The 26,064-nt window shown below is 50.9% G+C and overlaps 1 protein-coding gene across 4 annotated transcripts in view; it reads left to right on the top strand.

The window, feature by feature from the left end:
- SLC39A11 (solute carrier family 39 member 11) overlaps positions 1 to 26,064 on the top strand; it is a gene marked incomplete at its 3' end in the record, with an annotated part of 239,994 nt that overhangs the window by 121,220 nt on the left and 92,710 nt on the right. For 3 of the 4 annotated variants that reach the window (XM_084238722.1, XM_084238721.1, XM_084238720.1), the window contains one exon: positions 13,364 to 13,525. The exons of the other annotated variant lie outside the window; for it this stretch is intronic. In XM_084238722.1, the coding sequence (XP_084094848.1) occupies positions 13,364 to 13,525 (162 nt within the window). The remainder of the gene's footprint in view (positions 1 to 13,363; positions 13,526 to 26,064) is intronic. 4 annotated transcript variants of the gene reach the window in all.

Here is a 26,064-nt window from a genome sequence, read left to right as displayed (position 1 = left end):
CATGGAAAACCTTTTTTGTTTATTTGTTTCATCCATCATTTCCAGGTGTTGATGGAGGGAGGTTTTTGTTTTACTCTGATCTTTAGCCTTGCTGGAAATAGATCTATTTCTACAGAAATTTAAATTTGCAAAACAGTGGTGCTGACACCTCGTCTTGAGTTATTTATCTTCTGGGTCTGCACGTTGAGGTTCTGGAAGCAACAAGCCGCGCCCCCACCTCACTTCCTAGAGCATCACAAACTGGCATCTTTTCCAAGATTTGTGCCTTGACGTGGCCATACATTTGACAATAAAATGAAATTGCAAACAGATGTTCCCAATCACCAACCTGACGGAGGAGGGGGCTAGGACTTCTGTTAAGCTGCTGGGCAGGGAGGGAGTTTCCGAGTGGGGACAGATGTGATGAGTGGTGAGTTCCTCCCTGAATATTTTTGGTTTATGAGCATATGTGCTGTCTCGTTCCACCTTGCAACTCGGAGATAATGATGCTGCGGCAATGAGGGTCTCAAAGTCATTTTCCGTGTGCATCTGCTGAGTCCATCACTTCAGAACAGGGACTGCTGGGACACCCCTACAGCTGGAGGGGGCTCCTGTTAACCCTCCACGGCCTTGACTTGTTTGCTGAGCAGCAGCCCACCTGACATCACCTTGGGTGCGGCCCAGCCGGCCATGTCCAGGATGAAGTGGCAGGAAAAGCTCCATCTGCTGATCACATTTCTGAAAGGGCGAATCTCCAACTATTCGCATCCGAATTTCCTGGGGACCTAGGAAAGAACATGTGCTCCGCTCCGGGTTTGCCTTGACCCATTCCTGTAGGATGGGGGCCTTTGAAAACTCTCCAGGCGGTTCTTACCCATATGAGAACAGTGCGAGAATGTTGTCCGGGTGCCTCACGGGTGGCGGTGGTGAGGCGAATCATTTTGGGTAAATAGAATCTCCTGTGAGACCAAGAGGCTGCTCACCAAGGGTCTTAGGTGGCTGTGGGTTGTGGTGTGGGAAGGGAGATTCTGCTTAGAGTTGTAGCTAAAGGCTCATCTCTGGAGGTGATTTTATTTTTTTTTGGTGGAGGGGGTGGCTTAAGGCCACTTGTTGCCATGAAGGGGAGAGAAGAAGGCAGGAGAGAATGCAGTAAGCATCAGCTTCCTTGGGGTCTGAGTTTAAACGTTACCTGGGTTTCAATTAAGCAAGGCCCCTTCTTCCCCATCGGGGTCTCCATGGCAGCAGGCACAGTGCCATCTGTCTCTCCCGCGCTACCTGCCTCTGGCACAGCCATCCTGCCAGCTCAGCAGAAACCCCCTTCTCCAGGGTGGAGGCTGCAGCGCCAGAGGGTGTGAGGGTGTCAGTGAGGAGGTCAGAACTCGCGCTGCGAGTTGGTGGGCAGAGTCTACACTTCTGTGACTCCAAGAAACTGGGCACAGCAGGGTAGTCTGTGTGCCACGTCCTGCTCCAGCTCACGTGCTGTTGCCACGGAGCCAAGATGCTCTGTTTGCTCTGAGCCACCTTAGTCAGCACAGGTACCTTGGCCTGTCAGTCTCCCCTCCACCCAGACCTTCCACTCTGAAAGTGGGGTGTGAGGCGGGCAGCCCCCCACCCGGGAGCCACGTGGTGCCCTCTGCGGTCAGCTGTGGGGTTTGTCAAACAAAGACAGTGAGGCCAGTGGCTCCAAATCTGAGCAGAAATGCTAAGGCGAGAGGTGGGCCTCCATGCTGGAGGCTGGCTCCCATGGGCTGATTTGTTTCCAGAAAACTGTTCTCCTCCTGATCCTGTCCCTCCTTACCTATGTGGCCAGTCAACGCCAGGGAGTAAAGAGACTGGTTCTTCCCACAGTTAGATGCCATTTCACCAAACCATTATGTCTCCAAGGTGAGTTTCTAAAAATGACACATACTCACATACACAGTTAAATATTAGGGCCTCCCTGGTGGCGCAGGCAGTTGAGCGCTGCTCTGTGAAGCTGTCCACAGCCTCTGCAGTGTGGGTTCGATCCCAGCTGGCCGGCAAGAATCCCACATGGTGCGGCAGACCTCTCCTGTCGCGCCCGCTGCTCCCTTCAGCAGTGTATTTTGTCAGTCTGCCTGTTCTGCTCCCCGCTCTATCTCTGGTGAATCCTCTCACCCTCCCTTGCATCTGGCCCATACCCCGGTTCTTTTATAAAATAAATAAATCTTTAAAAACAAAAAAACAAATATTAAACCTGAAAAATGGAAGTATAGCGACCTAATGAGATAGCATCAGAATATACTATGTATTGCATAGAGATCATATTTATGTTTGTATACATGTAAGCATATCGTCTGTCTGTCTCCTTTTTCTCTGGATATTTGGCAACTCACCAACATGCTTCAGGGAGATGCCGACCTACATTATTCCCTCCTCCCCGGTTTTTAGGAAGTATGAAGTGGTATTAATGTTTGCCTCAATAAACTATATTAGATGAGTAAACCTACCCTTGAAATAAATGAAAGAACAGGAAAGAAATACAAGAAAATTTGTATTCCAAAGCCAAATAAATGGGCTTGAAGGGCACTGGCCCGCTGCTGTTATTGATGGGAAGTCTCTATTATCTCCAGCAGCGGGAGAGCCTTCTTTGAAGCTGAAAATGTCAACATAATTGTGGAATTTAAAAAGCATCTGCCTCGGAGCCAAGTGTCTGCTCTCCTGCCCACGTGGCGCGCCAGGGTCTGACCAGAGGGCAAACCGCGCCCCTCGTCCCACAGCTCTTGAGTTTTGCTCCCCTTTGGGACATAAGTTTAAATGCCCAGGTTTACGGGACTTGCCACTTGCTTTCTTTTATGTTGGTATAAATGTGGTACAGGTTCATCATGGGAACTGCAGGAACTCGGCCTGTGTGCCTTGTGGGTGGTCGGTGCCCTCCCACCCTCCCAGAGGTCCTGGGCTGTGCTGTGCTGTTAGCATTCCCCACAGGACAGAGGCACGGAGGTGCCGTCCAGGGAGCTGTAGGGCTGCGATATGAACTTGGGCATGTGGTCTCACCATTGCCTTATTTTTATTTATTTATTTTTTAAGATTTATTTTTTTATTTATACAAGAGCTGGGGTACAGGCCAGAGTCACAGGAGAGTGAGAGGAATCACTACAGACGGAGTGGGGAACAGAACAGGCAGAAGGACCGAAGACACTGCTGAGGGGAGCAGCGGGCGAGACAGGAGACGTCTGCTGCACCATGTGGGTTGCTCCCTGGCTGGCCAGGAACCGAACCCGCGCTGCAGAGGCTGCAGACAGCTTCATAGCTCTGTGCTTAACCCGCTGCACCACCGGGGAGGCCCATATTTTTATTTTTTAAATCTTTTTTATCGAAGTATATTGCTGCATGAAACAGTTGCTTTAATGTGAGTGAGCTCGGGTCTCCCTCCCACAGACTGTCACCCAAGAGGCCCCTGTGCCATTACCTGGGAGCAAAAGGGAAAAATCGATGCCTCAAAAAAAGGGAAGAGGAAGGTCCAGAGAGCCCGCCTGGCTTGTTCTTTCCACGTGCTTCCCTGTTTGCACCTGCTGAGGGGCTCGGTGCCATGTCCGCTGCTGGAGCTGCGTCTGCCCTGTGCCTACCCTCACCCACTGTCTGTCCTCAGCTTTGGCTGGTGGTTCCCAGAGGAGAACAGGGAGATTCTACCCAGATCAAATCCCCTACTTCCCTTCCAACGGTGTGCACTTGGGCGCGCGCGCACACACACACACAAACACACGCACAATATGCATATACAGAAAAGGCGAGTGAAGAGAAACTTCTGGGGCTCCAGACACTGTATTTTTCTTCTTCTGAGAGAAGCAGGCCCCCGGTGTCCGGTTCGGGGCTGCGGACCTGCTGATGGGGGATGGACGTGGTGGTGCGGTGTGCAGGGTCTGCAGGCATCTCCCCTGGGCTGCCCACCTTGTTCCATCCACGTTCTGCTCCTTCCCACAGCGGGGTCATCCTTCATACCGTGTGGGTTGGTACCAGGAGCACTGGGGTGAAGAGGGGGTTCCCTTTATTGCTTGGAGCCCCGTTCTTGTCGATTTGACTTTTTCTTGACACTGGGCCCTGAGCTGCAGTTCCCTCTGCATCCAGTGTGAAATGTTTCTTGAACAGATTAACAGCATGAAAATATTGCTGGGGAAATATTTATCTAATTAAGAAGACAAATTTTTAGAGATCAACATTTGGCTGCATTTACATAATGTGTAAATTGTTCACATCACAATTATATGCGAATTGCTCCTTAACTCACAAGCCCACGCTGATGGGGAACGAGCCGCCCCCCACCCCGGGACGCCCATCGGACATTCCGAGGCTTCACTTGCTAGCTCTTTAGGTCATGCTAACAGGGCTTCTTCTCGACTCAAAAGAACACTCACGCTTCTGTCCTTTGCAGGTTCTCTCCTCCTCTCTTCCAGAAAAGGGGCTTTCTCTGCTGATCCTCGTGGGGTGCTGTGCGGGCGCCCCCACACTTCATCCACTGGGGTTTCTTCCTGGTTAGTAAGCGCACCTGTTGAGAGGCAGCTCTGCCCTCTCCCATCCCATCCCATCTTCTGAATCTGAACGGTCCCTGGGAGGCCCTGGTCCAGGTGAGGAAGGGCCTGCCCTGTGGGGCCAGTTGCCTGCCGTCCACGTGCCCCTCTCAAAGGTGCTTCTGGGCCTCGTTGTCCCTAATCCTGCTTTCTCGGGATGAAATGTGGGTCCCGACGACCAGGACTGACCAGGTTGAGAACATTGACTGCTTTTGTGGTCGGTGTGGGGGGTCTGGCCAGGAGGTTGTTGTAGGTCATTGTGCAGAGAGCGAGCCTTGACGAGGCGACCCGCCATTTGGGCCTGAAAGCTGAGTTCAAGTCCTCCCTGCTCTCCTGAGTCTACTTTATTCTGCAGCCTGGGACACCACCTGCCGAGCTGATAGCGCAGCTAGCGAAGTGCTTTGCAGTAACGCACTTCTTTCAGAGAGTAACGGGGAATAACGGGGCCAGGCAGGACTTGGAGAATACAAGGCGCCCGCAGGATCGAGCCTGCCCTGGCATCTGGTGGTCATGGCAGCTCCAGCGAGGGGAGACTTGAGGCTGCCAGGTGGCACAGGCTGATGGAAGATTTTTATTTGACGCAAGGATCTGACATTTCCTATGAAGATAATGCAACTACTTCTCTGTCTAATCTTAAGCTCCCATGCTGTCCCCACTAAATGTTTGGAAAATTGTTCTGTGTAGCCCTAGGTGCCCAGATGAAACTGTTGGGACCCCTAATTGGGCAGTGATATGGGGCTGGGGCATATTGAGGTGCAGACAGAGCTGTAGTTAAACAGCCTAAAACACTGTTTTTCAAAATTTTGTCTGTGTCAGAGCTACCTTGTGGTGGGGCGGGGGCATATGACATGTCCAGTGCAGACTTCTGGGTCCCTCTCCCAGAGGTTTTGATTCAATAGCTCTGCATTTTAGGGATCCCCCATGATGCCACTCTAAATGGTCTTCCCTCCACACTTGGGGACATGGTGGTCTAGGACATGGTGGTCTAGGCAGATGGAGGGAAGGCGGTAAAGCCCCATTATGTCGAAGGGGGAAGTGATAAGTGATACTGGCTATTGGATGTGAACCCTGAAATATGTCCTCTCCTCTCGGCTGTTTCTCCTCGCCCAGTGATGTGCAACCGCTTAAGTGAAGCAAGGACCTGCCATCTTTGAGGGCAAGACTGAGCGTCGTTGGCAAAGCCCCTACAAGTATCCATGTTCTCAAAATGCTCTTTCTCCAGGGGCTCTTTCGAAGCACATGCCTGCTGCTGCTGGACCCCCTCAAAGCTATAAGGGGGTCTTTTCTCGTCGGGGGTTGGGGAGCAAAGAACTGCAGAGACAGCTCTGGAACCCACTGCCACTGGTTTCTAGCCTGCAGGTCATTCATCATGACTAGTTCATGTTGATAACATGGTTGTTTGTCTCTCTATAGCAGGAGCGCTGACCCTGTAGGTGGACATTTTAATCTTTTTGGAAATTTTGGCTCCATTTGTTGAGAATAGAAATTATTATCTCACTTAGATATTTGGAGCCAGCAATGTTTTCGTGGGTGGTTTGCTTAATGGGTGAGAAATCTTTAGCTCATAGCGAACCCGTGTCTTCTTCTGATGTACATTTAATTTTTACCAATTATACAGATCTATTTGTATCTGTGTTGTCGCTAAGCAATTGCTTATTCATAAGCATCAAAGATAAGCCAGGACTACTTTCAGTGCCTGGAAAATATGTACCGACTGAAGAGGGAATTGAATCAGCCTCGTTCCACAGGCAGCATTTGACCCTCTGATAATTGTGTGGCTTGTGATTATTAGAACGATAAACAGAGAGATCTATTATAGTTACAAAGAGGTTACGCTGAGCTTCATGTTTCCTAAATTCCAGATGCTTCTCTGCTTGAAGGCTCCTCACTGAGCATAATAAACACTGGATCTCTTTTCCCACGAAGTCTCTGTGGTCTCCAGCCAAGTCTTGTCCTGCCCGGGGATGTGACCCATTGGGCACATTCTTGAAGACTGTGTACCCAGCGTGCACAGGGTGTGTGGCTATTTTCATTGTGGGGTGTAGAGTTTGCCCAGCTTCTCCCCAACCTAGACCTTTGGGCCCAAGTAGGATCGTCCGATCCAATACAGGATACCCAGTTAAATGCAAATTGCAACTAGTGCATGCTTTTTGGTATATGGCCCTGTGCAATAGCTGGCATCGTCTTAACCTAAAAAATGCTAGTTTTTTTTGAAGTTCAAGGACAATAGGGTGCCCTGTTTTTTTCTTTGCTCGATTCAGCCACTCTGGCAAGGGTCTTTTCACAGTAGCGTCTGCTCCTCTGTGTATGCTGTTTGCAGAACTGCTGTGCTGTTTACAGCTTACAGGAATGCCAGGGCTATGGGGAAAAGAAGCTCAGGGAAGTCACAGATGTTCTTGGCAGTGTCTGCTTTGCAAAGAGTGATGTTTCCACACATACAGAGAAGCAGCTCCGGGATCATAGTAGGCAGTGTCATGCCTAATGCAATTTGTATACCTTTTTGTTTAAAGGCACTGTACTGTCATGAATCATCTCAAAAAGGAACTTAAAAAATTGAGGCTGAAACTTCAAGCCAGCCAGGTGGATGCATCTGTCTAACCTGGTTCATACCTGCTGCTCGCAGCTCGGTCTCATTAGTCATTGATAGACGTAAGTGGATCACGGGAAAATTGCCCTGTCTGCATGGAATTAGCTAATCACATCATCATTATTTAAAGAGGCCTCATTTGGGCAAAGGACCTTTCATAAAAGAGCAAAGAAATATGCCTGAAACGATGAAAAATGTTCACTTGTAGTCAGAGAAATACGAATTAAGGAAAATGTCATTCCCCCTGTACGTGAATACATTTATTTTAAATGTGAGATGCCCAGGATGAGTAAGAAATGGTGAGATGAGAACTTAGAAACTGCTCGCAGGAGTGTAAATGGCATGGCCTTTCTGGAAATTAATTAGACAGAGGCTTTGAGGCCCTTGATCAACAGCTCAACTTCTGGGAGCTTTGTTCAAATTTCTGATTGTTTATAGAAGTTCAAGCCTTTACAGTGATATTTAGAGAGAAACAATCAGGAATAGCCCAGGCACCCGGCGGCGGAAGTGTGTGGACAGCGCTCTGTATGCTAGAAGCTTCCGAGTGTCTCCGAGCACCTGGGGGATGCCCCAGTGGGGGCAGTCACTGGGCCCTGTGCCGGACATGGGCTCTAAGTCACATCCATCTGCCTGAAAAAACATGGAAGGGGCTAAATTAAGTTCTGAATGTTATTTTTTTTTCAAGTGATAGGATTATATATGCTTTCCATTCCCTTCTGGATGCTTTGAGGTTCTCCAAACAAGGCTGTGAGTAGAGGCCCATAGTCCTTGCTGATAACATGGTTGTTTGTCTCTTCATAGCAGAAGAGCTGAGCCGGTGGGTGGACACTGAGGTTTTCAGCCCAAGTGATATAGAACCAAACCAAGTTTTCTAACAACATGGCTTCATTCAGATTGGCTTGGATTTCCTTCTTCTCATCAACGTTATAGCAAGATGGGGAAGCACAAGGACAGGCTGTGTTTTACGGGGGGCACCTGCCCAGCGGCGGGTGGGTGGATGGCTGACCGGCCACTTGGGTTCAGTACACTTCTAACTGGGTGACGTGTGAATGAACGCTCTGCTTTTGGTTGGATGCCAGGATGATACGTTTGCAGCATAGTTGTTGGTGGCTCAGAGGGTTCCAGAAGCTGTAAGGGCCCCCGGGTGAGAGCCTGAAAGGCTCAGGAGCTGAGGAAGGCACCAAGAATATCCCATGTCCTTCCTTCTGCCTTCCACCATCTCCAAGTTGGTCTTCCCATCAGCAGCACCTCACTCTCCCCGTCCCCAAGTCCTGACAGTGAAGTCGAGGGCCAGTGTCCACTGGGTCGAAAGATGGCACTTAGGACAAGAGTCAAAATAAACCCCACGCAAGTCCTTTCTCTCTATTAAGCCATCAGGACTTGGCTCGACAGGAGATCAAAAGCCAAGAATTAATGTATTTTGTTTTCCTATTTCAACGGAAGCCTCTCCTTTTGGGGGGAAGCTATCGCCGGAATTAGACCAGGAAAGGTGGCAGGTGGGAAGGGAGCATTGGGTAAATGAAGGGATCTAGACCTTTTCTTTACTGTCAGATGCAGAGACCTCATTTTCATTTGTAAGATGCTTCAGCTCCACTGTTGGCTCAGTGGTAGGAAGTCAGTGGCTGGCCAACAATTAGTTACAGCAAGCACATGAAAGAATGACGGATCTCTGCATGAAGACCCCTTCACCACCCCCCCACACACAATTTGCTAAGCTCTGTTTCGTGGGATAGGTCAGTCCCTCTTACAAGGTCCAGTCATTCAGGAATCAGGAAGCCCTAAGACAGAATCAGTGCATGAAGTCAAGGCAGGAACCTTCCCTGGATGGGTGACCTTTCTGGGTCGGGGAAGCAGGATCTGCCCCCTAGTGGCAAGAGGGAGGCACTGCCTCTTGTGGCATCTGGAATAACAAAGCGACCATTTAAATTTCATGAAGAAGAAATGGTTTTACGAACCATTGCGTCAGGACCTAAGCAAAAGGCCTTCAAGCCATTACAAACCAGTATGATAAGGGCTAAGAAAATCAGAAAATATTTCTGTAGTTTGGAACGAGTGGAAGATGAAGCCCTACATTAAAACATAGAGTCAAATAGGAGTAGCTAATGTGAATTGTGCTTTTCATGCGCCAGGCCTGGTGCCAAGAGCTTGGCATGTGTTTCAGTTCTCATAACAGCAGACACGGCTGTTAAGGGCACTGTGGCCCAGAGAGCGCACTTGCCTGCAGCCTGCGGCTAGTCACGGATGCACCATCAGCCTGGCGTAACCGGGTCTGCCCTCACCATATGCACTGACTGTAAATATGCAAAAAACAAAATCCACGTGCATGAGCTGGGCACGAGGCCGGGACCAATGGTGGCTGTTGTGTTAGGGATATAGGGACTTTTATGCTCGTTGGGGAAGAGTCTTCAGTGTAGTTGTGTGTTGTTTTGTAGTGTTCACAGCTTTGCAGAACCAAACGAGACTCGTGGGTGGGGGTAGAGACCATCTTGGATCAGTGTGATGGCTCCGAGCTCGGCTTCAGGCAGGGCTGGGAGGACCACCTGCGCACACGAAAAGTGCCGTGGGACTGCTGAGAAGTGCCTCCGTGGGCCTGGGTTTCCTTGTGTGCCACGGTTGATGCCAACCAGCATTAAGCATCCGAGGACAGAGAGCAGCCCCTTCCCAACCTCCCCCTTACACAGGGGATAAGCCAGGGACAGGCCAGTCACTGCCCGCTGCTCCCCCTGCCAAGAGCCAGAGGCACAGACTGAGGAGCTCTGCTCGCAGGCCGGGGAAGGGCAGTGAGACCCTCTGGCCGGGACTGAGAAGAAGACTCCACAGACAGCAGCACAGGCTGGACGGAGTCAGCAAGACAGCTGCCGGGAGACCTCTCTGGGCACGAGACAGACTCCTGAGGTGCCGGGGCTGGGGGTGTATCTAGGTTTTAGCGCTGGGGTTTGAGAACAAAGGAATTGAACCCTGTTGGCTGAGAAACAAGGAGCATGGACTCGGCCGGAGTCCCCTGGCCGCTGCCGGTTGTGGGCAGCGTGAAGGGCAGCTGGGGGTCATGCCGGCTCCTGGCCATCTCCAGGCAGAACCGGTGTGGTCTCAAAGCTGCTACTCTTCTTCTGGGTCTGTCACCCCCTTTTCTACCCACAGCAGCCAACTTGATAAGCTATGGAAAGATAACTCAGGAATGGAAGAATAATTCATAAGGAAAACAACAGGCCAAGGAAATTCCTCGTAGCAGGTGTCCAGGTCTAGCTCATCAGGTTTTGTTGTTGTTTTGTGATTATTTAGCCTTTATTTATTTTATTTTTTATTTTATATATATTTTACATTATTCTTCCTTTTTGTACAATGTATGCTTTCCCCTCTCAGGTATAGTCCCCGTAGAATTCCCACCACCAGTTCATGCAGGTGCATCATCGCCCTAGTCCCTCCTGCTCCTCCCTCCCCTGTTTTGATCCCTCTCTCTCCCCCACTGCAGAATGTCTCTGTTTTATAGTTGCCTGTTAATTTTGTTTTTTAATTTGTTATAATTATTTTTTCCCCAATCCCTTATTTGGTTCTCCTACATTCTTCCTAATAAGTGAAACCATCCTGTATTTTTCTTTCTGACTTATTTCACTAAGCATAATCCCTTCCAGCTCCTTCCATGTTGCTGTGCATGGCATGAGTTTATCTTTTTTGATTGCTGAGCAATATTCCATTGTGTATATATACCACATCTTTTTTTTTTTTTAAAGATTTATATATTTATGCATGCAAGAGCTGGGGTATAGGCCAGAGATGAGGGGAGTGAGAAGACTCACCAGAGACAGAGTGGGGAACAGAACAGGTAGACTGACTGAAATACACTGCTGAGGGGAGCAGCGGGCTAGACAGGAGAGGTCTGCTGTGCCATGTGGGTAGCTCTCTGGCCGGCCGGGGCTCAAACTCATGCTGCAGAGGCTGCGGATTGCTTCATAGTACAGTGCTTAACCCCTTGAGCCACCCGGGAGGCCCCCTACATCACATCTTCTTGATCCAGTCATCTCTTTTTGGGCATTTGGGTTGTTTCCATATCTTACCTATTGTAAATAGTAGCTCATCAGGTGTTAACTTGTTTACCAGCCCGTGGGGGACAGCAAAATTGAACAAAATATTGTCCTTGTGTCAGGTCCAGCCCCTGTTCCAGGACCCTTCCTGTCTCATTAAGTGGTGATTTCATGTTCAAATTCAGCTTGAATTAGATACAGGAAGTCATTCTAACCCCATAAATGATTAATGAAGCAGAACTAAAGTCTTAGCTACACTCATGTTGCTAAAATTGTGAGTTTTTTCTCCCAAATGATGCCGGTTCTCTAGGAAACAGGAAAGAAGGAAAAATACAAGGAAACGGGCCTTCCTTTCCCTGCTTTTGATCAGCTTCTGGTTTTGTCCGTGTGTCTACAGCCTGTGGTGGATAGATCCCAACCAGCCTTTGTTTTATGTTTTGCGACCGGGGTTTAGAAAGCAGGGATTGCCAAGTTTTCTGCGCTTAGTAGACAAGGATTTGTCTATTTGTTCAGAGATATCTTGGGGCCGTTTTTAATGTCCCAGGGGCTGGTGATCTGCTCATCTGCGTGTGCCCTGGGGGCCTGGTTAGATTTGTCTAGTTACGTCATGACGGGGACAGCAAACATCCTGTGTTTCTAGGGGGCTGGACTCGTGGGTGACGAGCGCAGAGGTTGATGTGGCGTTGATCTGGCCAGATGTTCCCAGGCTGAGGTCCCTTCCAAGCGACTGCTGATCCACATGGTCTGACAGGTTCATGTGCTGTCTTGGGGCTTGTCGGGAGCAGGATGATGACTGATAGGGGATCCCCCCAGCCTTCTCTCACCCCAAACCCCACTCAGCCCCCAGGTTCCCTCTGCACCCTAAACATCTCAGCATTTCAAGACCTGGACATCCTGCAGGGGGGTTTCCTTCCTTTCCTGGTGAGCAGCATTCACCCCCTCTGGAGAGAAAGGACCTGGCTTGACCCCCTGTCTAACTTGGAGGGGCTCTGTGACCCTGGGCATGTGGCTCTGCCTCTCTGCTCTTCCTCGTAGGTTACAGGGAATGGTCTCAGCTTCTGGGGGCTCTAAGGGCTGAGGATTAATCCAGCTGTTTCCAGTACCACCCTCTCCAGTGTCTCAGATGCCATTGTCCACATGAACTGCCCTGTTCCACCTCGGAATGTCCTTCCTCTTTGCCAAGTTGCACTTCCAAAGTGGCCAGACCTGCCCTCTTTGAGAAACCTCAAGGGTCTGGTCACTAGTACTGCCTTATCCCTTCCCCTCTTGGCAGTGCCTGGAGGGTGAGGGTGTGTCTTGGCTGGGGAGGTCGGGTGGGATAGGAGAGAAGCTGCCTGTGCTCTGTCAAGATGGGCTTCAACTGTCCTCCCTGCACACTCCTTAGTGGCTCTGGCCGCACGGGGCTTATTCTGCTGTCACATGTGCGCGCTGCCATTGCACCTGCCGATGAAATTTTCACAGGCTGGGACCCGAGGCAAGGGGCGCCATTACCGCTGGTAGCCTTTACATTTCTCGTGGTTGCCATGAACATCTGGGGCTGGGGTGTGCGTGGGTGCTCCCGCCCCTGCGGCTCCTGTGCTTTACTGGCCGGAGGGGGAGAGCCGGATCCTTGGGTGACACGGCTCTCCTGCCCCTTCCACTGACAGGATTTTGTTCACCCCCTCCCTGTCTGTCTGTCTTCTCTTACCCCAGGGGAGAGTTGCAGGTTTGCTGGTAGAACTTTTCGCCTCTGAGCTCTCACTGCAGAGTGCCCCGGTCAGGCCTGTGCGCTCCCAGGAGACAGGAACCCCAGGGCTCACCTAATCCTCACAGGGCCCCTCAAAATGGAGACTGTTATCGCCCCGTTATGTGAATCAGAAACTGAGGCACAGAGATATTAAATAGCTCCTTCGGGGCCACACAGCTGTCCCCTGGCTGAGTCAGGGAGGAAGCCAGTCCCGGGGACTAGTTCTGGAATCTGCTCCCTGTCAGCAGGCAGTGCTGCCTGTCTTGAAGGGAATTGCTATGACACCCCATTCTTTTGTCATTATTTGTTCTCCATTAGTGCCTGCACATTGGGTGCTGAACGTCCACTCTGTGAGTGTTTGCTGAATGGACACATGAGTGAGGGGATGAGTTGCTGACGGGAGACCTGGGCCCTTGGGGAGTCAGGAAAGAGACCACCTCTGGTCCCGCAAGCTTCCTCCTGCTGCTGCGTGCTGGGTGCCCACATGTGTGTTTTCAAAGTGCTTCCCTCTGTTCTCTTACCACAGATAAGAGCGAGAACGGTGAGGCGTACCAGCGGAAGAGGACAGCGGCCCTGGCCGGGGGGCCCGCAGCCCCAGCAGCTCCTCCGGGGGCCCTGGCACCGTCCGGCGGCAGCTGGCGGAGGATCGTGCTGCTCATCCTGGCCATCACCATCCACAACGTGCCAGGTGAGGCCCAGTCGGCTGCCGTGGGGAGCCCCGTGCCCTTCGCCCCTCACTGCTCACCCCAGGGGCCGTGTGGTGGCTGCACCAGACCATCCTGAGGGATGCTTTGGGTGACTTTTCTCGACTGATCCTTGTATGTTAAGACGTGTCATTCCAGTCACCTCAGACAACCCAGTCCTTTTTCTGCCCCAGCTCCCTTCTCGGCCTGCTTGACCGGGCTATCTGGGACAGATTCAGACCATTGTGTCTTATAAACATGGCGTGTCAGCTGGGGAACAAATGATTTTCCCCAAATTGAGATGGCTACTGAAATCAAAGAAGGAAGCAGACCCACCCACTCGCCACACTTGCATTTATTAAGGGCGACTCACACAGGCATCCTGGGCCGCGGCTGGGGCAGCATGGGGGCACAGCAGGAGCCACACCACCCACCCTGCCAGGGGTCAGCTTAACCCTGCTCAGCCTGAGGGGCCTTTCTGGGGTGAGGTGACGTGGGATGTGGGGTCTTTGGCCTGCTGAGATGGATGGACTTGGTTTGGATCATGGGTCAATACCCCGGAGAGCAGCAGTGGGAGGTTGCCTGCCCCCCCCCCCCCCCGGGGTGGTGCAGTAAGTTGTGAGTGCAGGCCCGGGGCTAAGATGGTGTCCGCACAAGATGGAGTCGCCTAGTTTTCTGCCTCACGTTCTGCTTCATGCTGTCATTGAAAGTTTGAAATCAGCATAGTTGAACCCAGATGTTTGCCTTACTTGCTTTGTTTTTGTGGGACAACTGTCTCAAATGCCCTTCCGGGCCTTTCCTTTCCAGCATTTTGGAATAATTTCCTCTGTGTCTTCGAATTTCTTTTCAATTTTTTTCTCTATTGAGGTGATACTGGTTTTCAACACTGTGTATAATTTAGGGGAATAAGTTCAACCTCCTCAGAGGTAAGTCACCGCATTTTGGATTCATTTTCGTTGGGGAAAAAAAAAAAAAGATGTTTTCTTTTGGTGTTCTGTTTCCAAAATAATAGATGTATCATTCTGAGTCGCCAGAAAACACAGCTACAATAGAAAGATGTTACTGAAAAATAAATTGTGGGAGGCAGAGAAACTCCTCGTCATGTCAGAGACTCACGTGCTCTCTCAGCGGGAAGTACTCTCCTCTGTTATTTCTTGTCTTGGTCTTAGAATTTTTTTGGTGTGATCTTAGCAGCTGGCTTGTCTCCCAAGGTGTCACACCTTAGAATCTCAGCTCTCGAGCTCTTACCTGGTTATCTTGACAAATTGCTTGAACTCTCTGAGCTCTGGTTTCCCTTCCCATGCTTGGGCCACATGTATGTGGGAAAAGTGGGAGCCGTTTTCAGTGTTAATGAAACCCTGTTCGCCATCCCAGCCTTCTCGTCCTTGAGTCCTGAAACATCCACATCCATCTTTTGTTGTTGGGACCTGGAATTTGAGTGGTGATGTCGCCTGGGGGTGGGGTGCTCAGTGGCAGTTGCCGAGTCCTGGCGGGGCTCATCATGCTGTGGCCCCACTGCCAGGCAAAGACTTGCTGTGCTTATTTCCCTGGGGAGAACTTGACATTCTCCCACTTGCTCAGTAAAGACTCTGTGGGGTCATCTTTAAAGAATGAACATTTCACTGTGTCCTGCTTTCTAGTATATATGAGATCTGTCTAGAGCACTATCCAGTCAGTCAGACACACACATCCTCTCGATGGGGCTCACTGACCTCTGTCATTCCTGTCTTGCTCTTTAAACGTCCATTGTGTGATCCTAGCAGCTGGTTTGCCCCCCAGTTTTATTAACAGCCTCTGTTTCTCAGTTCTCTCTCTTGACTCTTGCCCTTTGGGTTATGAGTAAACTTTGGGGTGGTTTTCTAGAGCTTGCTATTTGAGAGGAAGTCTTTCGTGGGACCCCAGTGCACAAAGCTGACCCAAGGAGGTCTGCCGTGCTGGGAGGGTTGGGTCCACTCACCCCAATACCTTAAAGGTCTCTACCTACGACAGTCAAATAGCCAGTCACTTTTAGTCTGTGAAATGCTAGTCAGTAGAGACTTGGCTTATGCTGTCTTTCCAGGCACAGTAGTAGCCATCTCCCTGCTGTTCAAGACCCCCCTCAAACCACTTGATGAGGACTGAAGATCAGTCCAGTTGGTTTAGAACCCAGTAAGAGAGCAATGCAGCCTGGAGGTTTCTGTGCTGGTTGCCTGACTCCCTGAAGAATAAGAGAGTGTTCTGAGAACCAGATTCCACAGTGAGAGAGGAAGCTTGTCTGCACCACAGAGGCCCATGCCCTCCATGCTCCCAGGTGCCCCCCATTGAGATGGCTTCCTGAGCTCATTTTGGCAGGTCAAGGGGAGTCTGTGTCTGCTGACGCCACTGAGAACTTGAACTCGGGCCAAGAAACAAAGGTGCATCAGCAGGAAGATGTGTGGAAAGTCACCAAAATGTGGTGACCCTGGGGTGAGAAGGTAGTGGGAAAACTATGGGGACTTTATAATGATGGAAGAAAAAAAAATTAATGAAAAAAATTTAAAAAATGTGACCCTGAAATGTCATTGATACATGTTACCTCTTCCCTGACAAGAGACCCTTGTTGTGCCCACGTCGACCAGTGCAGCCCCCAAGGGCACAGACAACCGATGCAAGGGCACAAAGGAGTTTATTACGGGCTCGAGACCGGGCCCTCGACACGCACCGATGCAACGGCAGAGGTCGAGAGCCTCGAACAGAGGAAGCTGGGGTATCTTATAGGGTCGCAAGTGGCGCGAATTTTGAAAGAAGCTGGCAATTACTCACTGGCTACTACAAAGGCATTTTGGCGCGCGCGGTTCCAGTTTCAAACTGATTGGACGGTTAGAGATGCTGTCCCATTTATGGACAGGTCTGCCCTCATTGGCGGCTGGGGGTGGTCTGCTTTTTTGTCACCAAGTGGAGTGAGGGTTGTGACGGCTGAAACTATCTCCGGAATGCGGCTGGACAAGGACTAACATACTAAGGTGGAGGATATACAAAATAGCGAAACCTCAGCTAAGCTTGGTTCCACATTCCCCCATTTTTTTTTTTTTTAAAACGGCTAGTCAGCCAAGAAAATAACACAGCTACCAAGCCTTTCATCAGTTAGTCAGTCTCAGAATTATGGTTAAGTTCAGCCACATTATGTGTCATTTGTTGTTCATTCACAGGGTTATAGGTCCAGCAAAAGTTGAAAAATTGCCATCCTTATATAAAACATTGACTGTTTCGGTGTCATCTCAGACCACGACCTCTGAAAATCAGATGTCAAACCATACACTTAGTCAGCAAGAGGTATTATCCTTAGCCACAAATGAGAATTACTCTGCTTGAACAAGAGATGTCTCTTTAGTCGTTTTTATCTCTGAAGCCTTCCTAAACTCTTTAGAGGTCCTCTTGTAATTGCTTAATTTTATTTCTAACTATTCCTGACTTGTTAGCATAGAAGCAACATTTTTCCCGCAGGTAGAGACAGATGCCTCCTTCCTTTGCTGTGAGAAGATCTAGCCCGCGACGGTTTTGCAGGACCACTGCGGCCAAAGAGTCTAACTGAGGCTGTAACTCTAAGGTTGTATCTGCTAGCTCCCCAATGTCCCCCACCAGCTGAGCTGAAATTTTTTGGTAAAGGTTAACAGAGGTCCCAATTCCAGCAACTCCGGTCCCCACTCCGGCTGCCACCCCCAGGCCGAGCAGTAGCGGGGCAATTATGGCCCGCTTATGTCCGGCAGGCACAGACTGGATGAGCTGTATGGGAAGGCTTTGGTTGCCTGGGACCACTCCCACATCGGGCATGAGATATATTAAAATGCACAAGCCCGACCAGTCAGCAGGGAGTATGGGGTAGGCTGTGGTGCCACAGAAGAAAACAGTGCCCAGTGCCGGCGGGCACATAGAGGCAGAGCCATTAAAACTGGGCGCCGTAGCCACACTGACTACTGAACTGCAGAGCACCTTATTTACTTGACCCACTCTTAAGGTCCCATTGTGACCAAGGCATGGCATCTGAGCAACTGTTGGGGAGAGCTTGACATTATTGATGGGCAAGGTCTGGTTACACGTATGGGTTGGGCCCTTTAGGTTCGTCCAATTAGTCCAGTTGTACACAGCAGGGATCGCTGTGTAACGGGGGGGTCCTTCTCTTAGACATAACCAGCAATCGCTGGCCAGGGTTGGGTTGGTCTTGTTTAAAAATTGTAGGGCTGAGTCTAACATGGCCTGTACTGTCTTTTCCAATTTAAGGGAACCCTCCGGACCTGGGATATGTATCGGCTTGAACCACCGATCCTGTGTTTGGGCAACTTGTTCAAAAACCCTCTGAACTTCCTGCTTTTGTGCGTGGTCTTGCACACCCCCACCATCTGTCATTCCCCATTGGGTTTGCAGAGTCCAACAAAAGGGTTTTCCTGCTTTGACAGGGCATACATATCCCGCATTATTTCCTAAGGAGATACCAGTCCAGAAAGTTTGATTGGATTCTGTGCACTGATAAACAGTAGACCTTTCATAGCACTGTGAATGAACAAAGGTATAGGCTGAAAAACGACCCTCCGCTTTACAGTGATTGCAACTTTCATTTTTAGGCGGCATACGATTTAAACGCTTCCAACAGACCACCCTCCCCACTGTACCTGGACATCCATGGGTGGTGCCCTTAATCAGGGTCGCCACAAACAGAGGAACTCCCTCAAGGCTGCAAGCACGCTTGCTAACATAGCACTTGCTCTGAATATGACTGAATATGCCTTGGGTGATGCACCGTCGGCAGGGATCCCAGTCAGCCCCGACAAGGAGAAAACAAAGGAAGGACAGCAGGTAGCCAACATTACAGTTTGCTGTCATTTTTCACGGCGTGGGCAGTGGTCTGGGAGCGATGGGTTGCGGCCGGGAGCGCCTGAAAAGTCAGCTTTAGTGGATTGGTGGGATGCTTCCGGGCTCGCCACTGCAGCTGGGAGTCGTCAGTTGGTGCCGTCTTGACGTGTGAGTGATGAACCCAGGCTGCGATGCCGTCCACTTTGAGTGCGGTGGGTGGGGTCAGGAGGACGATGTAGGGACCCTTCCACCGGGGCTGGAGGCCACGACCGTCGGTCTTGTGTTGGCGGACAAGGGCAAGATCTCCAGGCTGAAATTTGTGGGCTGTCTGAGAAGGTCCTCCCCCTTCATAGAGCGCTCTGAGGCGGGGCCAGACCTCCTGGTGAGCCTGCTGTACGGCCCATACAGAAAGAAAAAGTTCACAATCAGAAGGCAAGTCACAAGTTAACTGTGCACCGTGCGGTGTGGTTGGGAGGGCGGTTCCATAGATAATCTCGAACGGAGACAGACCCAGACGATAAGGGGAATTGCGAGCCCGGAAGAGGGCATAGGGAAGGAGAGTCACCCAGTCCCCGCCAGACTCTAAAGTTAATTTAGTTAAAGTTTCTTTTAAAGTTCTGTTCATTCTCTCCACCTGCCCTGAACTCTGGGGCCGATAGGCACCATGGAGCTTCCACTCTGCTCCCAGGGCAGAAGCCACAGATTTCGATACCTGAGAGACAAAGGCTGGTCCATTGTCTGACCCAATGGTCACTGGAAACCCAAACCTAGGAAAAATGTTTTCCAACAGGATTTTGGCTACCACTCGAGCCGACTCACCTCTTGTCGGGAACGCCTCCGGCCATCCGGAAAACGTGTCCACCAGGACCAGCAGGTATCGATAGCCAAATTTACCTGGTCTTACCTCGGTGAAGTCTATTTCCCAACGGACCCCCGGGCGTGTTCCTCGCGGCCTCATTCCTGGTTCACCGGTTGTCTTGGTGGCATTTACCATGGCACACGACTGGCAGGATGCCACTACTTGTCGCACAGTACAGGTCGCGTCCCGGACATGGAGGTTCCATTGCCTGATTAGAGTTAGAATTTTTTTCTCTCCCAAATGTGTGGCTCGGTGCAAGCGCTGAATGAGATCAGTGGCCAAGTGTGCTGGCAAGATGGCCTTAGTTTCTTGGGTGTACCACCAGTGTCCCAAAGGAAAAGCACCCGGTAGAGACTGTATGTAGTCAAAGTCCATAGTACTATACTCCGGGTCTTCCAGCAGCTGTGGGTCCCCTGGGTCTGGGAGTTTTACCGTCAGGGCATCTATCGGCATCAGAGCAGCTTGGCGTGCTGCCTCATCGGCCCGCTTATTACCTTGAGTTGGAGTCGAGGAGTCCTTTTGATGACCTGGATGATGCACTATAGCCAGCTTACGTGGTAGCCACAGCGCTGCCAGGAGATCCAGAATTTCTTGAGTGTTTTTAATGCCTTTGCCGTCGGAGGTTAAGAGCCCGCGCTCTCGATATATGGCTCCGTGTACGTGGGCCGTGGCAAATGCATATCTGCTGTCAGTATACACAGTTAAATTTTTTCCTCGAGCCAAGGTGAGAGCTTTGGTTAGGGCAATTAGTTCAGCCTTTTGAGCGGACATCCCGGATGGCAAAGGCTCAGCCCATATGACTTTCTGCATGGACACCACTGCCGCCCCTGCCGCTCTTCGGCCCTCGTGGATAAAACTGCTCCCATCCGTAAACCAAACCAGTCCGTCCTGCAGAGGGTTATCTCGCAGATCAGGGCGTAACCCTTGGACCTGGGCCAAGATATCAACACAGTCTAGATGGGCCTCCAGGTCAGGGGCGGGCAGGAGGGAGGCGGGGTTTAGCCCCTTGGGTGGCGAAAAATTGACCCTCTCTGGGTTGAGCAATAGGCTTTGGTAATCCGTGATTCGGGCATTACTCATCCACCTCTCTGGTGGCTGCCTGAGGACTCCTTCCACCGCATGGGGAGTGGTTATGGAAGTAACTTGTCCCAGAGACAGCTTTTGGGAGTCCTTGAAAAGGAGGGCAGCCGCTGCCACCATGCGTAAGCACGGTGGCCAGCCGGATGCCACCGGGTCTAACTTTTTAGACAGATAAGCCACAGGACGCCTCCAGGGGCCCAAGGACTGACTGAGCACCCCTTTAGCTATGCCCTTTGCCTCGTCTACGAACAAATGGAAAGGCTTTGTAATGTCCGGAAGACCCAGGGCTGGTGCAGACAGTAAAGCCCTCTTTAAGGACTCAAAGGACTGCTGCATCTGGGGAGTCACTTTTTCCCGGGTAGCCTCATACAAGGGTTGGGCCAGGTCTGCGAATCCAGGTATCCATAGCCGGCAAAACCCAGCAGATCCCAGGAACTCACGTACCTCCCTTTTGGTGGTGGGTGTCGGTAACTGTAAGACAGTAGCTTTTCTGGCTTCCGTCAGCCACCTATAACCGTTTTTGAGGCGGTAGCCCAGATAGATTACCTCGGGCAGGCAAATTTGTGCCTTTTTTGCGGAGACGCGGTATCCCATCTGGCCCAGTTCCGTCAGTAGTTCGGCTGTTCCTGTTTGGCAGGCATGCTCACTTTCCGCTGCAAGTAGCAGATCATCAACATACTGGAGCAAAGTTAGTTTGGGAAATCGGCTGCGGAATTTTCTTAAATCCTCATGAAGGGCCTCGTCAAAAAGGGTGGGAGAGTTTTTAAACCCTTGAGGCAACTTTGTCCAAGTTAGTTGTCCACTGATGCCCCGTTCCACATCCTGCCATTCAAAGGCAAACATTTCCTGGCTTTGGGGTGCTAGTGGTAGACTAAAGAAGGCATCTTTTAAGTCCAATACTGTGTACCACACATGAGTAGGTGGCAAGGCACTTAGCAAGGAATAAGGGTTTGGGACTGTGGGGTGGATATCTATGACCCGTTTATTTACTTCTCTGAGGTCCTGTACCGACCTGAAGTCTTGCGAATGTGATTTTCACACCGGTAACAAAGGGGTGTTCCATGACGAATGGCATGTTTTAAGGATACCACTGTCCAATAGCCTCCGAATATGAGGCGTTATTCCTGCCTTGGCTTCTGCAGGCATAGGGTACTGTTTTACCCGAATGGGTTCAGCCCCAGTCTTTAGCTGGACTATAATGGGTGGTCTGTGGGACGCCAGGCCAACGCCTGCGGTTTCTGCCCAAACATTCGAGAAAGATTCCATCCACCACCCGGAAAGGGCTGGGTGATCTGGCGCCACCAAAAGGCGGTACTCATCTTGAAGGGAAATCGTGAGGACGTGTAGGGGAGAGCCCTTAAAGTCCTTGATTTCGACACCTTCCTGTCTAAATGAGATTTGTGCTCCTACCTTGGTTAAAAGGTCTCTTCCAATTAATGGGTAGCTTACCCGGGTCGTCCTTTTGAGTGACGGCGAACAGGATTCTGGCCATATCCCGAGTGTGGCGTGCGTTTTCAGCCGCCCTTACCTTCCGTTCTTCCTGGCGGATGCGGTCTTCTCTTTGCTCAGGAGTTTCACGGCGATTGTACATCTTTTCTGCCACCTCCATAAGATCTCGAATAGATTTTTCTCCCAGCCTATCTATTCTTTGTAGTTTTTGTTTAATGTCAGGAGCCGCCTGGTTAACAAAGGCCATTACCACCGCGGCCCTGTTTTCTGTTGCCTCCGGATCCATAGGAGTATATTGCCGAAAAGCTTCCATGAGGCGTTCTAGAAAAGCCGCGGGGGTCTCCTCCCTTCCCTGCTGCACATTCCCTACCTTGGCCAAATTGGTGGGCTTGCGGGCTGCTTCGCGCAACCCTGCCATTAGAGTCTGGCGGTACACCCGGAGTCTCTCCTTACCTTCAACCTGGTTAAAATCCCAGTCAGGTCGGGTCAAGGGAAACACTAAGTCTATGCGGGCCGCGTTTGTGGTGGGTGTGCCATCCTCTCCAGGGGCTAACTTCCTGGCGGCCGTCAGTATACGATCTCGCTCCTCAGTGGTGAAGAGGACCTGCAAGAGCTGTTGGCAATCATCCCAGGTGGGCTGATGAGTAAATAGAACAGTGTCTAGGAGATTAACAAGGTCTTTAGGGTTGTCAGAGAAACGTGCATTTTGCGCTCTCCAGTTGTAGAGGTCACTGGTCGCGAACGGCCAGTAGTGCATGGGCTGGTTGCCCTGCTCATTAGGCAATCCTGCCACGCGCAGGGGCAGGACGGTGGAATCCGGGGAATTTGCCTTCACTGAGCGGGTGCCTGCAGCCGGACCCTGCCCATGAGCCCCGCCCGCCTCTGGGGGAGGGTGGTCAGCAGACCGCAGGAGTTGGGGAGGGTTACTACAAGGGTTATGATAGGGTGGTGGAAAAAGAAGTTCCTCCGGGGTAGAGTCTTGGAAAACCGCAGGTGCCGACGGGGTGTTGGGGTGTGACCCAAGCAGTTTAGCCGGCAGTACGGGTTGTGCCTATAACGACAAAAATGGTTTTAACCAAGCAGGGGGGTTCTGGATTAGATCTTGCCAGACTAAGATATACGGGAGTTGGTCAGGATGTCCGAATTTTCTTTCACGGGTGACGATTTCCTTCACGCGACGGACAATCTGTAAATCAAAAGTTCCCTCCGGGGGCCAACCAACTCCGAACTTTGGCCACTCTGAGGAACAAAAGGTGATTAGAGGGGATTTTTTTATTTTTACACTGAGGTCCGACCCTCTGGACCTGACATCTTTAAAATGCTGTAAAACCGGGCCTCCCCGGTGGCGCAGCGGTTGAGCGCTGGGTTGCGAAGCTGCCCCGCGGCCTCTGCGGCGCCGGTTCGATCCCCGGCTGCTCCCCGGCCACCAGAGGAGGGTCCCACATGGTGCGCAGACCTCTCCTGCCGCCCGCTGCTCCCCTCAGCAGTGTACTTCGGTCCTTCTGCCTGCTCTGCTCCCCGCTCTGGCTCTGGTGAATTCTCTCACCCTCCCGCGCTTCTGACTGTACCCAGTGCATGTATAAACAAAACAAACAAACAAACCAGCAAACAAATAAATAAAGCATGCCTCTATTAAAAAAAAAAAAAAAAAAAAAAAAAAAAAAAAAAAAAAAAAAAAAAAAAAAAAAAAAAAAAAAAAAAAAAAAAAAAAAATAAAATGCTGTAAAACCACAGATAGAGGGGTAGATGGTGATTGACCCATGATGACAAATGCTAGAAGTACAGTGGCTGTCGACACAAGAAACAGGCCAAAGACTGATTTTTCAAAAGGCCCCCAAAAGGGGTATCTGCTTCCCCGCAAAGGGTGAGGCCTTCCTAACATGTGGTCCGGGGACGTTTCCCACGGTCCACGCCGGCGGCTTTCAAGTGCACATCCACTTAAGCCTGACCCGGCTATTAAACAGATTTTCAGGTTTGCAAACAATTACAGCTTCTACAGGTACAAAGTACAAAAGATACAGGTACTAAGTACAAAAGAGCTTCTACAGGTACAAAGTACAAAAGATGCAGGTACTAAGTACAACTACAGGTCTGCAGACTCGAAGCTTACCTGGGCGAGTGTTGGAACTCACCTGCACGCTCTAGAACTCCTTTTGGTTGCTCGGTAGTTGGGGTCTGCACTCGTCGATCCCGGACGAGCCCCCAAATGTTGTGCCCACGTCGACCAGTGCAGCCCCCAAGGACACAGACAACCGATGCAAGGGCACAAAGGAGTTTATTACGGGCTCGAGACCGGGCCCTCGACACGCACCGATGCAACGGCAGAGGTCGAGAGCCTCGAACAGAGGAAGCTGGGGTATCTTATAAGGTCACGAGTGGCGCAAATTTTGAAAGAAGCTGGCAATTACTCATTGGCTACTACAAAGGCATTTTGGCGTGCGCGGTTCCAGTTTCAAACTGATTGGACGGTTAGAGATGCTGTCCCATGTATGGACAGGACTGCCCTCATTGGCGGCTGGGGGTGGTCTGCTTTTTCGTCACCAAGTGGAGTGAGGGTTGTGACTGCTGAACTATCTCCGGAATGCGGCTGGACAAGGACTAACATACTAAGGTGGAGGATATACAAAATGGCGAAACCTCAGCTAAGCTGGTTGGTTCCACAACCCTCTCCTAGATCCCTGACATTTCTGAGACCAAGTGCATCCTCATATGTCTTTCATAGCACCTTCTTTTGGAAGGTGGTTGCAGGGGCTCACGGGAATCTCTGTGAATGGGTTCCAGCAGCTGCACAGTGAGGGCTGTCACTGGTTGAGTAAAATGGAAGGAGCTCATTGGCTTGCCTGGCTCCAGAGGATTAAGGGGAAATTTCTTTCCCAGACTTGCCTTTTAATTAATTGCATTTTAATAATGTGTTCTAGTTAGTTGTATTATATTGGTTATAAAACAGACCAATATCCCTCGTCTCCTGTAACCAATGTCATGCCAGGGAGACAGGCAATGAACGGAGTAATAATCAGTGAATTGTATCTTGTGTTATAAGGTGGTTAGGGCTGTAATGAAAGATGTTCAACAGGGCAGAGGAGATGGTAGAGTGTCACAGGAAGGAGCCGCAGTTTTAACCAGCGCGATCAGAGGAGGTCTTGTTGACACCTCTTTCATTTGAGTCGGCCATGTGGGTCTGTAAGGGCAGGAACGGGCACTGAGCAGGTTTTCTGATCCAGCAGACGAGGTAAGGGCGAAGTCCTGGAGCCCTCAGTGGCTTTTGCAGGCTTTTATTGGGATTACACAGCAGGCAGGGGTGCTGCGGGGCCAGGAGGCTGGCAGGTCTCCCAGCCCCCAGCACGTCTTCACTCTGGGCTCTCCGGCCTTCTCTCACGTTCTCTCTGTTCCTCTCATGGCTTCTCTCTCGGCTTCTCTGCTCTTGCTTCTTCTGCTTCTGCTGGCGTCCCTGTGATGCTGCCCTTAAAAGCCCAGTCTTAGCCCAGGTGAATCCCATCTACATATGCCCACTCCCTATTCCAGGTGCCTGCCGTCAGGCATGCATTCAGGGCCGCAGATCCGTCATCAGTCCTAATGGCAGGAGGGCAGAAAAGCCTGCTACTTTCACCTTACCCTACAGGGCCTCTGGGAAGTAGGAAGTGTTCCAGGTAGAGCTATAGGCAGTGCAAAGGCCCTGAGGCAGGAATGTCTGGGGCACCTCTGAGAAGTAGCCAGGTGTCCAGTGTGGATTGGAGCCAGGTGTGCAGTGTGGATTGGGTGAGAGGGAGGGAGAGGAGCACCAGGCGAGGGCAGGGAGGTTGACCCTTAGAAGCATCGTGAGCATGTTCATTTTTGTTCTCGGGAGAGGAGCCACCCAGGGATTTGAACAGAGATGTGCCCTGAGTTGTATTTTAAGAGAATCTTCAGGTGCTATTTAGATGCAATTTAGAAAGCCTGAGGGTGGTGCAGGGACATCTGTGAGGGGGGTACTGCAGGAGTGTGGGTCCAAGATGGTGGTGGCCCAGATCTCAGTGGAGGAGGAAGGGACCCCAGCCTGGGTATCCTTGAGGGTGGAGCCAATAGTCTGTCCTGACAACTGCATGTGTAAGGGGAAGAGAGTAACCCAGAGGGACCTCAAGAGCTGACCAGCTGCAGGGATGGAGTTGCCATCTGCTGAGCTGGAGAGAGCAGGCTTTGGAGGGAATGCCAGCTGTCCAGTGGGGGCTTTTGCTTCCTGATAGACATCCAACTGGGGGCACTGACTAGGCAGTTAGATGAGCGAGTTTGGAGCTGGGGAGAGAAGCGTAGCCTGGAGGGAATTTATGCATCATTGGCATATACATGTCATGCCAACTCACAACTAGGGATGAA

This window comes from Talpa europaea (genome assembly GCF_964194135.1).
Source record: "Talpa europaea genome assembly, chromosome: 7".
Lineage (NCBI taxonomy): Eukaryota > Metazoa > Chordata > Mammalia > Eulipotyphla > Talpidae > Talpa > Talpa europaea.
Note: the sequence above shows the minus strand (reverse complement) of the source record. Positions and strands in the feature narration are given on the sequence as shown.